The 17,469-nt window shown below is 41.6% G+C and overlaps 1 protein-coding gene across 12 annotated transcripts in view; it reads right to left on the reverse strand.

Annotated features, from left to right (window-relative positions):
- Positions 1–17,469, reverse strand: part of PKP4 (plakophilin 4) — a 252,543-nt gene that overhangs the window by 166,698 nt on the left and 68,376 nt on the right. For all 12 annotated transcript variants that reach the window (XM_059704374.1, XM_059704372.1, XM_059704377.1 and 9 more), the window contains one exon: positions 6,411–6,547. In XM_059704374.1, coding sequence (XP_059560357.1) covers positions 6,411–6,542 — 132 coding nt within the window. In that variant the 5' untranslated portion in view covers positions 6,543–6,547. Of the gene's footprint in view, positions 1–6,410; positions 6,548–17,469 lie in introns of those variants that run through there.

The following is a 17,469-nucleotide window of genomic DNA, read 5'->3' on the forward strand; positions in this document are numbered from 1 at the left end:
AGGACTTCACCGTAGTAAGAGAAGTACAAATAAAATCATTATGTTTTACCAAATCTTTCCTTGCTTACCATTTCATACTTTCTAGAATGGCCTCAACCTTCCATCTGGATTCCAAACTTCTTAAATCATAAACCAAAAATAAGGAATGTGGTTTGTGAGAGAACAACAGAAAGGAAGTTAGAGTGCCTGAGTATGGCCAAGTTCAAATAGAGATCTCAATTATACAAGCAACTTCATGACAGAAAACAAAAGAGTATAATACATATTACATGTGTAATTTTACAAATGTAAATCAACTTACATTCTATATAGAGCTATGAATTATACTTGCTAACCCTGTCCATGATTGGCCATACGGTCTCTTAAAGAGTATTTTCCTCTCCCAATCTATATATAAAAGCCTAAGCGACCCTTATGACTGAACAAAAGGAACGACCAATTGACCAGCCACTATGATGAGCACGGACCACCAGGGGGCAGACGCTCAATGCAGGAGCTACCTCCTGGTGCAGTGTGCTCCCACAGTGGGTGTGCTGCTCAGCCAGAAGCTGGGCTCATGGCTGGCAAACTCAGCTGCAGTAGTGGGAGCCTCTCTCAACTCTGCAGCAGTGCTACCAAGCAGTGGCGGCAGGCACAGCGGGCTGGGATGAGCACAAGCGGTGTGGCACCAGGTGTAGCGGGCCAGGATGGGGCTCCTCCCTGGCTGCCTGCCACTTGGCGCACTGCTACATCCCTCGGGGGATGTCCGAGTGCCAGTTTAGGCCCGATCCCTACAGGCCAGGCCAGGCGGGGATCAGGCCTAAACTGACAGTTGGACATCCTCTGGGGGGTCACGGATTGAGAGAGGGAACAGGCCAGGCTGAGGGACCCACCCACCTACCCCTGTGCACAAATTTGTGCACTGAGCCTCTAGTTGATAATAACAGCCATGGCTGACTGCTTCCTTTGTGCCCGTGAAGTCAGCTGACACCTCTAAGTTGCAGGGATGGCAGCAGGAGCTCTGAAGGCATCACATTTGGCCACACTTCTTTATCTTACTTATATACAATATTAAGCTAGGTCCTAGACCAGGGGTGGGCAAACTTTTTGACTCGAGGGCCACAATGGGTTCTTAAACTGGACCGGAGGGCCAGAACAAAAGCATGGATGGAGTGTTTGTGTGAACTAATATAAATTCAAAGTAAACATCATTACATAAAAGGGTACGGTCTCTTTTTTTTTTTTTTAGTTTTATTCATTTCAAACAGGCCGAATCCGACCCGTGGGCCGTAGTTTGCCCACGGCTGTCCTAGACCATTCTTAAATTTCCCAGATATTTGAAAACTATCAGGATTAAAAAAAAAAATTCCTTGTTTCTGCCCTAGCTGGTTTGGCTCAGGAAATAGAGCATTAGCCTGTGGACCGAAGGGTCCTGGATTTGATTTCAGTCAAGGACACATGCCTGGGTTGTGGGCTCGATCCCCAGAAGGGGGCATGCAGTAGGCAGCCAATCAATGATTCTCTCTCGTTACTGATGTTTCTATCTCCTCTCTCCCTTCCTCTCTGAAATCAATAAAAATAATTTTTTTTAAGTCCTTGTTTCCAACATCTGCATTCATCATGGACTCCCGGACTCTAACTAGGAGCTCAGTTGAACAGTCAGTAGGACCTGCCAAATGATGATCCTGATTACAGCCAACTGGTAGCTTAAAGTTCAGTTGACATTTCCTGTAATTTCAGATTCAAGTCCAAGGATCACATTGCTTTGTTATTCCCACGGACTGACTGTGTTCCTCTCAAGCATGATCCTTAACCAAGAGACTTTTCTTTAGTGGTTATCTATATCACCTGGTATAGAGGATGATGGTAGATATTCTTTGGTATCACCAAGGTAGTCAAATCCTTTTATTTCCTACACATAATTTTCAGCGAAGTTAGACAGATGGGAGATGAAATATCTAACCTTATGCCATTATTAGACCATCACTATGAAATACATTTTTATTTTGCTTCACGCAGAGATTGGATTTAATTCCTAGATTAGTGTGGATAAATGCAATTCATGTTGTCTTAGAGACAAGAATGTACAGCTAGGTAATAAGTTTTCTGGGTGCTGTTTGAGATTCTCTTGCTTAGTAATGTTTCTATGAATGTGGCTCCAGGTCCCATTATCTTCACAAAACAGTCTGGCAGTTGGAGACAATGTGATAGCTAGTATTAGTCACCCATTCCCTTCCTGAGCAATCATTTATATAAAAGGGGCTGGTAACGTGTGAAACACTGTATAAAACATGGCTCTATCCTCAGGTAGCTGATTCTATAGTCCAAAGCAGCATGGGATAAGTCCCAGCAGGGGTATAAAGTGCTAAAGGAGGTCAGGAGGGAGATTTGACTGCAGGTGGGTGAAGGGTGGCTTCAGGAAAGAGGTAGCCCTTGAACAGAAGTAGGCTCTTCTTTTATCTGCCAAAGAGCAAGGATTTTAAAAATATAATTGCACAGGTATGCACCTATGTGACTGACATAAATATAAAAAGTTATCACGTTACAAAAGAGAGGGAATGTGAATATCAGCATTTTATCAAGGAATAGGAGCAGTTTCTGGCTTCTAGATTCCAGAAAAGTATCACCATGTAGCCATGCAGAGGAAGATTTAATTGTTTTATGACACTCTAAAACTAATTTCATATAGTAATATTGTGTACTAAAAGATATCATTTCCCAATTATTTAACCAAGTGCCTTGATATTATGTTACGTTTGGGGTTGCACAAAATCAGTATGTTAAAAAAAATTATTTTCATATGCTCTATTTCTTATACTATATACCCAGAACTGTTCTAATTCAGTGAGACCAACATGATGACGTTTTGAAAGTTTAATACCATGCAGAAGTGAAACATTGTCACAGCAGGAATGTGTCCCAGTATTCAGAATGTTTTCTTATTTTCAGATCAATGTTCAAAAGAAGGCTCACTGAACCTCTGTATATACTTAAAAACAGTATAAGAAGAGCTTTTTCTCCTTATGTGGAAATGATGATGACAATAGTAATATTAATCCTTACTAACAGCACTAAGTGCCAGACACTGTTGCAAGTATTTTACATAGACTAATTTAATGCCCTCAATAACCATTATTATCCTCATTTTACTGAAAACCAGAGGCATAGAGAGGTTAAGAAATCTTCCCAAGGGCGAGAGCAGCTGAAGTGTTGCTTTCTCTTTTCTTTTGGTAGCAAAATCCTCATTTTAAACATAAGAGGACACATTATTTTAAAAAGCCGTTACGTGTCTCCGTACCCTTTCCGAGTAGAGCCCCTTTCTGAGTAGAGCGTGAACAAGTTGTGAGAGACCTTTCTTAACACAGGGACACGTCGAGGATGGAAATAGCTACATTTTCCATGTGTATGACCTTTGACCCGGCAACAAAAATCGTACAACTATGGATGAGGGCAGTGGGGAGGTAAGGGCAGAGGGTGGGGTGGGAACTGGGTGGAAGGGAGCTATTGGGGGGGGGGGGAACAACTGTAATAATCTGAACAATAAAGATTTATTAAAAAATAAAAAAATAAAAAGAAATCTTCCCAAGATAACACAGTTAAGTTGTGGGGCCAGGATGGGAACCCAGACCATCCACCCAGTTACACTGCAGGGGTCTCTTCCTTCCCTGCCCTAATGAAACTTCCTTCCTGAGCTACGGCTGCCATCAAACAAGGCCTGTTCTTTGAGATCAGGGAGCTGATACCATCAGTCCAGGGCTATGAGCACTGCATAGTAGTATGGCATATATTCAAATAATTATGCAGCCCATCCAAGAATATGGTTCTATGGATACAACACATGATCAAGGACATGATCTAATATTAACTATTCCATCCATACTAATAAAAGCCTATGTGGTCGTCACACCCTCATGCCGTGATGCCCTCAGCTGTAACAATCCATCACCAGGAGGCTGCGTGTGTGGGCGGGGACTTGACACTACATGTGCGGCGTGGAGCGGGTCCAGCGGCTCTGCGAGGTGCAGAGGTGGGACCTCCCGGCTCCGGCCTGCCTCTTTGGGGAGATAGATCGCGGGGCTCCCGCACTGTGAGAGGGCACAGGCCAAGCTGCCCCCACCCCTCGACCCCTGTGCACAAATTTCATACACCGGGCCTCTAGTTTAAGTATAAGACTGAGAATGTCACATTCTGACTAACAGACTAATAAAATCAAATATATAAGATGAATAGTAATTAGGTTTCTTATTTCTAGCTAACTCTGTCTCATTGGGCAGATGACAGGGAGTGACATATTTTAGGAAAGTCCTAAGAAGTTTTTATGCCAACTACAGAGAAATCAGAGTATCTTGCCTGGTGCCACAAAAATCCTATGTGAGCTACAGTTAGTCATTTAAAGTTGGACGAGTATCTTGGAATAAGAGATAGATACTGGGTCTTGGGTTGAATGACTGAAATACTAACTGAGCATTGGCTTTAAAATGATTGAAATACTGACAAAGCAACTTTAAAAGAAATTAAGAATAAAAACTGTAAAATTATACTAATGAAGTCAAAATTTTAGAACAGGAATGGAAGCCAAGAGTAGAATACAGTGGGGCCTTGACTTATGAGTTTAATTCGTTCCGAGACCGAGCTCATTAACTCAAATGACTCTATCAACTCAATGCAAAAAATTGGCCGAGAGACAGCTGGTTTCTCAAAAAACTCATTAGTCGGGACACTCGTAAATCAAGGCCTCACTGTATATCCTCCTACTAACAAAATAATACAGGTGATATAAGGTAGTTCTCCTAATAAACAACAAATATCTGGTTTGGGGGGTTTGGAGTGGTGGTGTTTTTTGTTTTTGTTTTTTTAGCTATCTTGGAAAAATGGAACCCTTCTGGCTATCTCCCAGACAATATCCATTCAGAACACTTTATTGCCAAAAGATAAAACTTTTAAGGCATCTGAAGGCATCATGGAACTACAGGGCCAAATTGATGATAGGTTTCCAGTCGTCCTCAACATGCAGGGTATCTGGTCTCAAGATACAAACACAAGTCCTGTTGCTATGTTTACTGAAAACAGTTCCTAGTTTTAAGTCAGTTCTGGGCCTTTTGATAAATTTACCGTCATATTTCACAAGAACGCAGTATACTTTAAGAGCCCCAAATAAATCAGAGTCTTTTCATTTTACAGCTCCTTGGGTAAAATCTTGACAACCATGAAGTACTATAAAAATAAAAATTAAAAAAAAAAGAGTCCCTTTTCCCTCCCTAAAGGTGAGAGAAACTTAGATAATGTATGGTTTGGTGAAAAACAAAAACAGTACCAACTATAATTTTCTTATCTTCTCAAATTCTTACGTTGTGGGATGTTTAAAAACTAATTTCAGGGAGGAATGGTAAATATTTTGACATCTTAATATTAGAATAAGTTGTGAAATCATTTTTCTTGAAAACACAGCTTTAATGACAGACATATGTCATAGTTCTGGAGTATCATTAATAACACACACCTACTTTACAGCAAAGACTAAAAAAATGAGGTATTAAAAAAATTCTTTACCATGTGTATTCATTAGTCATTTGAACTGCCAATATTGATTTTAAAAAGAATATTCCAGCAAATATACATTTATATTTATATCTCCTGAGGAAAAAAATGACCCAGGGGGTTAATCATAAGATTTTTTAGTTTTTAGTTAGATTATATCCACCACAATAACTCTCACAAACGGCGTATATTTTTGTTTTGTTTTGAAGGGAGGGACAGAAGTCTATCTATAGCTTTAATATTACATTCACTTTATTAAACTTTTAAAGCATAAAAAATTAAATTTAGGAATTCCAATCCCTAAGCATAACAGATAAGTTCTAATTTAGAAGGCTACTTGGGTTTGAAAGATAAATAGTATTAAGGACCTTAAGAAAAACAACATAAATATGACATTAAAGCAAACTGGCACAGTTTGACAAGTATTAGAACACTAGCTCACAAAATGAATATACTTTGATTCAGACAAACACGACAAATATATAGCCTTTATCCAAAAATCACAGAAACAGCCCTAGGTAATACCCATGGTAAAGGTTCAACACTACAGGCCAAAGGTTGCCAGAGTCCTGGCAGAGAAGTTAACAATGTGACTACGCTTGACGAAGCTTTGCGCGCATGCACACACTCTGCAATGGGAGACAGACACCGATCACCATCAATATTGTCCTTACTTGCAGACGCACAAGTATCCTGCATGTTCCGATTCTGACTGGCACCTGGAGCAGCTCTACATGCCAGTCATCCCAATGTACTCAGGGATGTAAACACCTTATAATTAGAAAATGTGAAGGCGTCAAGGACGTTAGACAAATTTAAAACACATCCAAAGATTAATTTTTATAAAGGCATTGAAGAAATCATTAATTGCAAATTCCAATAAGAGGATGTACCTGCTCCTTCACAGAAGCTAGAATAGTGGTGGCTGTGGTCTCGGGTTCCATGCCTGGGCCAGTGCAGGCAGTTTCCTGGCGGATCTGTGGTTGCCCCTCCTCCACCAGTGAGGCCTGCTCAGGAGCTGGCATTCCTCCTGCAATCAAGCAGGCAAAGAGTTAACACTTTCTCTAGGGCTCCTCTGAGGATCTGCAGATGGCCCCTAGGAAGTACCACAGACTTCTACACACAATGATCACAATACCCTGAGACTATTTGATTTTTAGAAGGCAACATCTAGGGCCAAATGTATAGTGAGTATTACCAAATATTAAAAAGTAAATTTAGATGTAATGATAATAAATACTAAGAAAATATTTAAACATCACAGTAAAAAAAGTGACATGAAAAGGGTTGGGAAAGAATGCTCTTAAATTAAAAATATACTAAGGACAATAAAGTTGTTAGGAGCTTGTTAAATTGGCGAGCCTTATAATCAGATAACCCATAAGTAAATATGATTCTTATGAAACAAATAACAATAAACACTCTATATTTGCTATAAGAGCCAGTTTTCAGGAAAGTATACACACAAGAAGACAGCTACAAATGTGCAAATGCTGTACCACTTACAGAAGAGGCTTAGGCAACAGATAAAAAGGTTACAAAACTTAAGGAAGACTTGAACATAAACAAAAGTCTGCTGTACTTAAAAGAAATGCAAGGCATTAATAACTAGTAAGAATATCTTTGGTAGAATATTACAGTTAGTTTGGTTTCCTTAGAAGAATCAGATTAGTCAAAGATGACCATGGCTATAGGGGGCTGTTGACAAGAGAAACCATTTGTCAGGCCCACAGCTCAGGACAGCAGACTGGGTTCTGGGCAGAACACGAGTGCCTCTCCTAGGATTACACATGCACAGAGTGATGTGCTTGCCAGAGACTGACTTGATGCAGACTTTTTACAAGTTTAAAAAAGATTAGGAAAAGATACCCACCTAACATGATGCAAATATTTTAATAACCTGTTTAACATGTCAGTCTCTCTGACCATCAGCCTGAGAGCACATCTATCTACCATACTGTGAAACTAGCCTAGCATACGCAATAGGTGCTCAATTATTGTTTGCTGAGTAAGTGTGAATGTGAATGAAGGACGACCATCATTTCCATGTCTGATTCTAGGCACTAGGCAAATCTAACCAAGTGCTATGATGCTCATGAGTCCTTATTTGTTCACTGTTTTATTCTGTATACTCATATACAGATATCTAAGAACATAAATACTGTTCTTGACATTCTTCATAGTTTTCTACTAAAAATTATTCTACTGTTGTATTTAATTTTGTATCAACCTTTATAACGTTCAATTCTGTAGTACAATCTAGTGATTTTTCCCCCTCATTCCCTCAAATTTCAATATCAGCCTGCTATTGTTTTTCCCCCAAATCATAATATGTTAAAACAAAATGAGGGGGAGAGGTGCATACCACCTGAGCCTCCAACTTATTCTCACTGTCCTGACTTCCACATCAGTGGAGATAGTTCTAGGTTCCAGGTTTCTGTGAGTGGTGGCTTTATTCTTGTCATATTAACAGGCTGAAACGGGAAATGGGCCTGACAAGTTTCTGCGCTAACAGGTGAATTTTCCATCTCCCATTTCCAGGTGCCCAAGGCTCAGGGGGGACACACAGCTGGCAAGGAGTTTCCTCAAGTATGAGCAGTAGGAGACGCTTCAGACCTGAATAAATAGGACTAGGATCACAACCTAAGCCATCCTGGACAAGTGAGGACCTCACTGAGCCCCACTTTCCTCACTTACAAAAACTGGCCGCACTAATTCTTTCTACAACAAATAGAATGATTTTTATGGCAGTCTACATTTCAGTTTGTAAAATACACTTCAAATATCATCAACTATAAAATGGGAATAAAATAACCCATTACTGCACTTACTGAGTGCTTAATAAGACAAAATATGAGATCTACCAAGAAGAAAAATAATGCACATAAAGATCCTAGATTAGTCTCTAAAACATTTAAAGATATAAAAGTATTCCATGCCATTGAAAAATTACACACCTTAAAATAAAGCAGATGGTTGCAAAGAACAAAAATGTTACTATGCAACAGTGAAACAAATAATGCCAAGAATCAAAAATTTAAAATGTCAAGAGTATAATACCATGAAATAACCAATATGTTAGAAAGAGAGAAGCAAAAATTCAGTGAACAAAGAGAATCTGGAAAAGGAGATATAGAAATGTCACTGGGAAAGTACTTATTAATTCTTTACCACAGAGAGGAGGAGCCTTACTACTTAAAGAAAGATACAGAATTCTATTATTATAATTATATCCCATCACTCTTGAGTATACCACAATTTCACGATACTTATCATGATAACTTTGTCCAGAATCGATGAAATTGGATGAGTGTTTTCTGAGTACTACTTTGACCATGTGCTCAGGGGGTGCTCAGGGGACACAGGCACAAGGCAGGTCACTGACCACTAGTGACTCATTATCTAGCCAAGGCAGCAAAATATGAATCAGATCAAGCCAAAGTACAACAAGATGCAAGCAATGGAATAACAGCACAGAAGCTGATGGGCAGAGGTTGTAAAGAGTTTATACATTTGTAAAAGAAGATACTATTCAGGAGCAGAGGAATTTTCACAGGCAGGCATGATGTTTTCTTTCTCTGATTCCTCAAAGACTAGGGGACATTACAAGTAATCACTCACACACATGAGATGAAGAATGATGACCACAGTAGCCAGGCATAACTGGGTGAGAATTTCCCCATCCCTCATCTCTGGAACAGACCCCAAATACTACAACCAATACTGGGCAAAGGAGGGATACCACAATAATGACAAGTTATAAACCTATTAAGGCTGTCCATTTTCTTGTAGTTTTCATAACAATTTAAAGAGTTGCAGAACCCAAGCAAAGATTAGAGTCGCAGGAAAATATTATAACTTCTTCCCACTAGAGCAAAGGAAAAAAGCATTGAGTACCTATGTGGCAAAGAGACTGTGAAAAATTAGCCCTCAGTGACATCAACTCGCCTGACTTGAATGATCACATTCTAGGAACCTGGGGAAACTTGCAAATAGGCTTCTGGACCATTTGGGGGCTCTCCGGAGAACAGAAAACTGGAAGTAGGAAAATGCCAATTCTGTTTTTGGAAAGCAGAAAGTAGACTCTGTTCATGTTACAAACTAGAGAGCTAGACATAGATCTTAGGTGAGATTCTTAAAAAGGATTTTATCCAAGAGACGATTTGCAAGAACTAAAATGAGGCATACCAAAGAAAAGTCACGTTATGCTGGTCTAATTTCTATCTTTGGCAATGTAACCACGGAAATGCAGTGTGTCTAGACTCCAGGGAGGCATGCATCATGTTAGAAAGCACCTCCGACATTATCAGCAGCACAAAAATGGGGCTGGCACAGGCTACTGCTGACTCCCACGATCTTTAAATAGCTGAATGAAAAATATCACCCTATAGAGATTTCTAATGTAATGCCAGGGAGGTCTAATATTTACACAATCTAACCAAAACTATAGCCAGAATGTGAATAATGATACATACACATGCTCAAATTCTTCAATAAGGTTGAGAATATTAAATTTACCAGAATATGAAATTAAAATATGAATAACATTGCTAAGCTACAGTAATGAGCTGCCTCTACAAGATAAAACAATAGGAATAAATGCTGGGTCTTGTGTTTAGGGTAGCTCAGCAGGACACTGGGGGAAAGATGTCGATACTTGCGGTTCAAGAGAGCATGAGTGAGCCATGAATGAGACAAGGCTAACCACAGCCACGGTGATCTTATACTGTACTGATATTAGCATTTAAGATAATAGAAAGAAGGGGCAAATGAGCACACAACTCTCCTTTCGGCTCCTTGGGACACATCCTCTTTCAGTTATGGGTGGCATATTAGCAGGAATGGACACACAAATATTCATTCAAATGAGGACAGTAAAGGGACTCAGTCATTATTCCCCAACATAGGTATGGAGATGAAATGAACGATAACTCCAGTTCCTTATGAGCTCAAGCCTTGGCAAGGGACACAGGAAGAATAGTTAATAGACCAAAAAGAGAAATTCTGACCTAAAAAAAAAAAAAAAAAAGATAAGCAGATTAACTACAAGCCTCTGAAGCACTGCCATGGACAAACAAGTTTAGATTTTTAAGGCTATGATCCTCAGAGCTAGACCAAAAACTAATGTTTGTAACAAACTTGTATCAGATTATATTATTATTCTCTTTATACACTGAGTCAAATTTGGCTAATGATTGTATTATTTTTAATCAAAGTTAAAGTCTTGAGCCATGAGGGCAAGCCCAGGATGGTCTTTCCTTTTGGAGCACTCAAATGTCCAAAATTTCAAAAATTGATTGGCCTCCAAAGGTGCTATGTTCCGCATCATGAGCGGTTGTTAATCGCAGCTCAGAAGATCTAGTAGCAGGAATGGTACAGAAGGGATCCTGCATTGGGTATGAAGCAATAGGAATTCTCAGAATTTTGAGCCTAACTGTAAGATAAGACAACATCTACATTCTGAATTAATGCAAACGTTACTGAGGAATTTTCAGAACAACTGTCTGTCACAACTGAAGGCCAGAGCTTGATGGGTAATGGAAATCTTAGTGCTATGTCTCTCTCTGGTTGTACCAATGAAGCTCAGAGATGAGTCTGTGACCAACTCTAACAAGTGAGTTCTCATTTTATCCCAGTTATTACTGATTAAAGTTCCTCTTTACCCAGGTCTAATTTTATCATTCGGTTGAGTTGCATTCTTTTGAGCAACTTTTTGAAAGGCTAAATGTTTATGTGAAATCCTATCTAATAAAAGAGAAACATGGTAATTGGCGTACAACCGCTACCCTTCCCGTTGGATAATCAGCGAGATATGCAAATTAACTGCCAGCCAAGATTGCGGCCGGCAGCCAGGTAGCTTGAAACTAACGTGAGACTTGCTTGCTTCAGTGACGGAGGACTCCAACGTTCCCCGCCTGCCTTGCCGGCCTCTGAGCCTGCAGTTTAAGAAACATTGTAACAAATATAGAAGCTAAACAAAACCTCAGAAACCTGCTTTCAGCGAGCCCGGGATCTCAGAGCTGGAGTTGATACAGAGTTTCGATTATAGAACCGAAACAAACCAGACACCTGCTTTCAGGAGCGGAGGCCTAAGAGCTGGAGCCTCAGAGCTAAAGCTGGCCCAGAATAAAAAAAAGAAAAAAGAAAAAAAGGAGCGGTTGGGAGCTTCCGTCACCTGCCAGCCTGAAAACAGCCCTCAGCCCCTCACCCAGACTGTCCAGGCACCCCAGTGGGGACCCCCACCCTGAAGGGTGTGTGACCAGCTGCAAATAGTCATCATCCCCTCACCTAGGCTGGCCAGGCACCCCAGTGGGGACCCCCACCCTGATCCAGGACACCCTTCAGGGCAAACCAGCCGGCACCCACCCGTGCACCAGGCCTCTATCCTATATAGTAAAAGGGTAATATGCCTCCCAGCACCAGGATCAGCGGAGCCGAGAGGCCTCCCGGCACCGGGACCAGCGTGACAGGGGGCAGCGCCCAAACCCCCTGATCACCCTGCGGCTCTGTGTGTGACAGGGGGCGGGGCCACAACCTCCCTATCCGCCCTGCTCTGTTCCTGACAGGGGAAGGCGCCCCAACCTCCTGATCAGCCCTGCTCTGTGCCTGATAAGGGGGAGCTCCCCAACCCCCTGATCGCCCTGCGGCTCTGTGTGTGACAGGGTGCGGCGCCCCAACCCCCCCCCCCAACGGGCCCTGCTCTGTGTGTGACGGGGTAGAGCCATAACCTCCCCATCTGCCCTGCCCTGAGTGTGATAGTGGCGGCACCCCAACCCCCTGATTGGCCCTGCTCTGTGGGTGATAGAGGGCGGCGCCCCAGCCCCCTGATCCGCCCTACTCTGTGTGTGACAGAGGGGAGCTCCCCAACCCCCCTGATGGGCCCTGCTCTTTGTGTGACAGGGGACTGCGCCCCAACCCCCTGATTGGCCCTGCTCTGTGCATGACAGGGGGTGGCGCTGCAACCTCCCCATCGACCCTGCCTTCTGTGTGACAGGGGGCGGTACCCCAACCTCCCAATCCGCCCTGCTCTGTGCATGACAGGGGGCGGCGCCCCAACTCCCCAATTGGCCCTGCTCTGAGCCCGACCAGGGGCTGCACCTAGGGATTGTGCCTGCCCTCTGCCACCCGGGAGCAGGCCTAAGCCAGCAGGTCGTTATCTCCCGAGGGATCCCAGACTGCGAGAGGGCACAGGCCGGGCTGAGGGCCCCCCCTTATCCCCCAAGTGCACAAATTTTTGTGCACCGGGCCTCTAGTTTAGTATAATTGTGTGTGTGCATACGTATATCTCAATCTTATAGCAAACTATAATTGATTAACAGAAAATCTTTTTGCTCAAGACTGCAGGCCACATATATTCCAGTGTGATTACTGAATCTCAAGGCTGAGGATATAATATGGCTATTGATGTAATACAGTATATGGGCAACAACCTATGATTCAGTACCTCTAATCCCTTTTACCACAGATGATACTAATCCACAAAAATCATCTCTGAGCTAAATCTCTCTGGAATAAAAGACCAAATAGATACTAACTTTTCCTCTCTTTACTCGTTTCTACTCTCCTTACTGGTAATTTTTGGTCAAAGTATACTAAGTATACTCTGTTTCATCTTATCCAGCAAAATAAATTGGGAGTCTACACATTTCTCCTCTTTTATATTAACAATCGGGAGTATAACACACATCTCATCATTTCATTTTGAACATTCATGTTATGATGCTTAATGACTTTTTCAAAATAGATAAAATAATGATGCCTAAGAAAAATGAAGGGCAGAAAGTAAGCATAAATATTGTAATTAGTCAAAGTAAGATATTAGTAATATAGGATAAAAAAAGTTTGTTAAGGGAGGGAAGTAAAAATGTAGTGCTTTAATAATGTGGCAAACTTAAGCGACCAGCAACTGAAAATCCACTGCTATATACATAGGTTGTTATATATGAATCTTAGGTAACCACAAACCATAATAGATACACACAAAAAGTTTTAAGAAAAGGGGCTCAAAATAAAGTTAACAAATCACCTGGGAAGAGAGCAAGAGAAAAAGAACAGAGACGACCTACAAAAACAGCCAGAAAACATTTAACAAAATAGCAATAACTATATGCTTACCAATAATTACTTTAAATGTAAGTAGATTAAATGCTCCAATCAAAAGACATAGAGTGGTTGAATAAATAAAAACATATCTGTACATATGCTGCCTTCAAGAGATTCACTTCAGATTTAAAGAAACACACAGACTGAATGTGAAGGGATGCAGAAAGATATTTCATGTAAATGAGGGGGGGAAAACCCATCTGGGGTAGCAATACTTATATCAAAGGCTGTAATAAGAGACAAGGAAAGGAATTTCATAATAATAAAGAATTCAATAAAGGAAGAAGATATAACATTTGTAAACTTATGCACCCAACTATGAATATCTAAATACATAAAGCAAATATTAACAGATATGAAAAAAGAGATTGACAGTATAACAGTGATAGTGGGAAACTTTAACACCCTGCTAACCTGATGAATAGGTCATCCAGACAGAACATAAACAAGGAAACACCAGCCTGAAGTGACACATTAGACAAGATGGATAGACTATTCATCCCCAACAGCAGAATACACATTCATTTCAGGTGCACATGGAACATTCTTCAGGATACATTACATGTGAGGTCAAAAAATAAGTCTCAATAAACTTAAGAAGACTGACATAATAATAGGCATACCAGAAGAAGAAGAGATGGAAAAAGGAACAAAGAGACTATTCAAACAAATAGTTGAATATGGAAAGAGCTAGATTTTCAAGTCCAAGAAGCAAATAGAACACCTAATTACCTTAATCCTTCTCTAAGACACAGGGTATTAAAACTATCAAAAATTAATGACGAAGAAAGAATTCTCAAGACAACCAGAGAAAAGAAGCAAGTAGCCTATAAGGGAAAGCCCTCAGGTTATCATATGTTGTCGATAGAAACTCTATAAGCTAGAAGAGAATGGAACCAAATATTTCAACTACTGAAAGAAATATTTTATCAGCCAGGAATAATACATCCAGCAAAGTTATATTTTAGATATGAAAGAGAAATAAAAACTTTTCCAGACATATAGAAGCTGAGGAAATATATTACAAGACCTCCATAACAGGAAATGTATAAATTTCAAAAATAAAAATTAAAAATATTATTTATTAGAATCTACATTTGACGTGTAATACAGAAAAACTGAGAATAAAGAAGTAGAAAAAAATATTTACATAATGTGAGCAAAGCAGACTGTCATTATATCTTAAATCTAATTTGCTATGAGATACACAAAATTATAAAATTTTTAGATTTAGAACACACATGCATATCAAAACTACGAGATATGACCTAACACCTGTTAGAATGGCTATTATCAACAAGACAGGCAATAACAAATGCTGGAAAGGTTGTGGAGGAAAAGGTACCTGCATTCACTCCTGTTAGGAACGTAAACTGGTACAGTCACTATGGAAAACAGTATGGCAGTTCCTCAAAAAATTAAGACTAGAGTTACCATATGAACCAGAAATCCCTCTTGCGGGTATCTACATGAAAAACTCCAAAACACTTATTCACAAAGATACAGGCACCCCTCTGTTCATTGCAGCATTATTCACCGGACACTTTGGTTGACATGGAGACAACAAAAGTGTGCTTTGATAGAGGACTGGATAAAGATGTGGCATACACTAGTATATATTATGGAATACCACTCAGCCATAAGAAAAGATGCAATACTGCCATTTGGGACAACATGGATGGACCTTGAGAATATTATGCTAGGCGAAACAAGTCAGTCAGAAAAAGCTAAAGCATATAATTTCACTCATAGGTGGAATATAAAACTAAAACTCATAGACACAGACAACAGTATGGTGATTACCAGAGGGAAGGGGGTGGGAGAGTTAGTAAAGGGGACCAAATATATGGTGATGGAAAATGATTTGACTTTGGGTGGTGGGCACACAATGAAATATAAATGTAACTAGACAAAAAATGGGTCCATGCAGCCTGTCACTACTTGAGCCAATTCAGCAGAGACAGGGTTGAATCATATATGAGTGTTTATTCCAATACTAGAGGCCCGGTGCAGGACATTTGTGCACTGGGGGTGAGAGGAGGGGAAGTGTCCCTCAGCCTGACCTGCGACCTCTCGCAGTCTGGGATCCCTCGGGGGATGTCTGCCTGCCGGGTTCTTAGCACTGCCGCGGAAGCGGGAGAGGCTCTTGCCACTGCCTTGGCACTCGGCAGCTGTGAGCCCGACTTCTGGCTGAGCAGTGCTCCCTTTGTGGGAGCGCATTGACCACCAGGGGGAAATTCCTGTGTTGAGCATCTGCCCCCTGGTGGTCAGTGTGCATCATAGCGACCAGTCGTTCCTCCGTTCGGTCGATTTGCATATTAGGGTTTTATTATATAGGACTGGGGGCCCGGTGCACGAAGATTCGTGCACTGGGGGTGGGTCCCTCAGCCCAAGCTGCACCCTCTCCAATCTGGGAGCCCTCACGGGAGCCCTCTCCAATCCAGGAGTTTCTGTCTGTCTTTGCAATCACATGAGCGAATTGTCTGAGACCCCAACCCAGTTTGGTTTGTTGCTCACAGAATAATAGAGGCATTTTTTTTTTCTTTGCTGCATTGGTGGAGATTTCCTGGAAGTTTTAGGATATCTTCCCTTTAATTTTTCCTAGACACTCTGATTTTACTTATGTCTCTCACCTTTGCTTTCTCTCCATCCCCCACCGCAACAGTAACTTGCTCCAGGCTCACTTTGCTCTAGAGCACGGGTGGGCAAACTTTTTGACTCAAGGGCCACAATGGGTTCTTAAACTGGACTGGAGGGCCGGAACAAAAGCATGGATGGAGTATTTGTGTGAACTAATATAAATTCAAAGTAAACATCATTACATAAAAGGGTACGGTCTTTTTTTTTTCAATAGTTTTATTCATTTCAAACGGGCCGAATCCGGCCCGTGGGCCGTAGTTTGCCCACAGCTGCTCTAGAGTCTAGGAGATTCATCTGCCACCAGAACTACGATTCCCAGCATTTCTGGTGTTCCCCATGCTTTGGGCTTCCGCTTGTGGTCCTGGGGCTGCCACCAGAACTACTATTCCCAGAATTCCTGGTGCTCCCCACACTCTTGGTTTTCCCTTCCTACTCTGTCTCCGTACCACGGCCTCCCACTCTGCCAAGTCCTCCAAGCCGCCAGCTCTCCCTCTCTGCTCTCCGTCTGGCGGCTTGGGGAGCCAGGTTTCCCAAACTGCTCCACTCTCTGCCGGCTCTCCCGCTCGGCTCTCCAACCGGCAGCTTGGGGGAGTGACCGAGGGAGCCACGTCTCCCCAAGCTGCCGGCTCTCCGCCCGGCGCTGTGTATGCAAATTAACCCACCATCTTTGGCAGGTTAATTTGCATACTCACTCCTGATTGGCTGGTAAGCGTAGCAGAGGGATGGTCAATTTACATGTTTCTCTTTTATTATATAGGATTGCCAGCAGTATGGGAGAGCAACAGGTCATCCACAAAAATCTGCTCTGTACCCCGCCCCCCCCCCCCGAAACCAGCTGCTTATAGTGGGTAGAAGTACTAAGATTACATGGGGAAGTAGCCAAAGGGTATGCCAAATAGGCAGTTAACAGGGAAGCAGGCTGGAGATTACAAAGGCCTGCAAGTATGCAAAAGGGCTGGGGATCTTCAAAGGGCTTAGTGATATGCAAGGGCTGGGGATCTTCAAAGGGCTGGCTATTCTAGTTGTTTATCTTTCCATGATAATAGGCAGCTCCAAACAGGGAGGATGGGCTGCATTTCCAAGTGACCTCCCAGCTCCCATGTGTTGCTGCCAGCCAGGTTAGAATGTGCCTTCTTTAATCAGAATAAAACAATCATGGTTAACAGAGCATGATTAATATTTCTTACAATTCTACCTGGTTCCCTAACA

This window comes from Myotis daubentonii, chromosome 7, assembly GCF_963259705.1.
Source record: "Myotis daubentonii chromosome 7, mMyoDau2.1, whole genome shotgun sequence".
Taxonomy (NCBI): Eukaryota; Metazoa; Chordata; class Mammalia; order Chiroptera; family Vespertilionidae; genus Myotis; species Myotis daubentonii.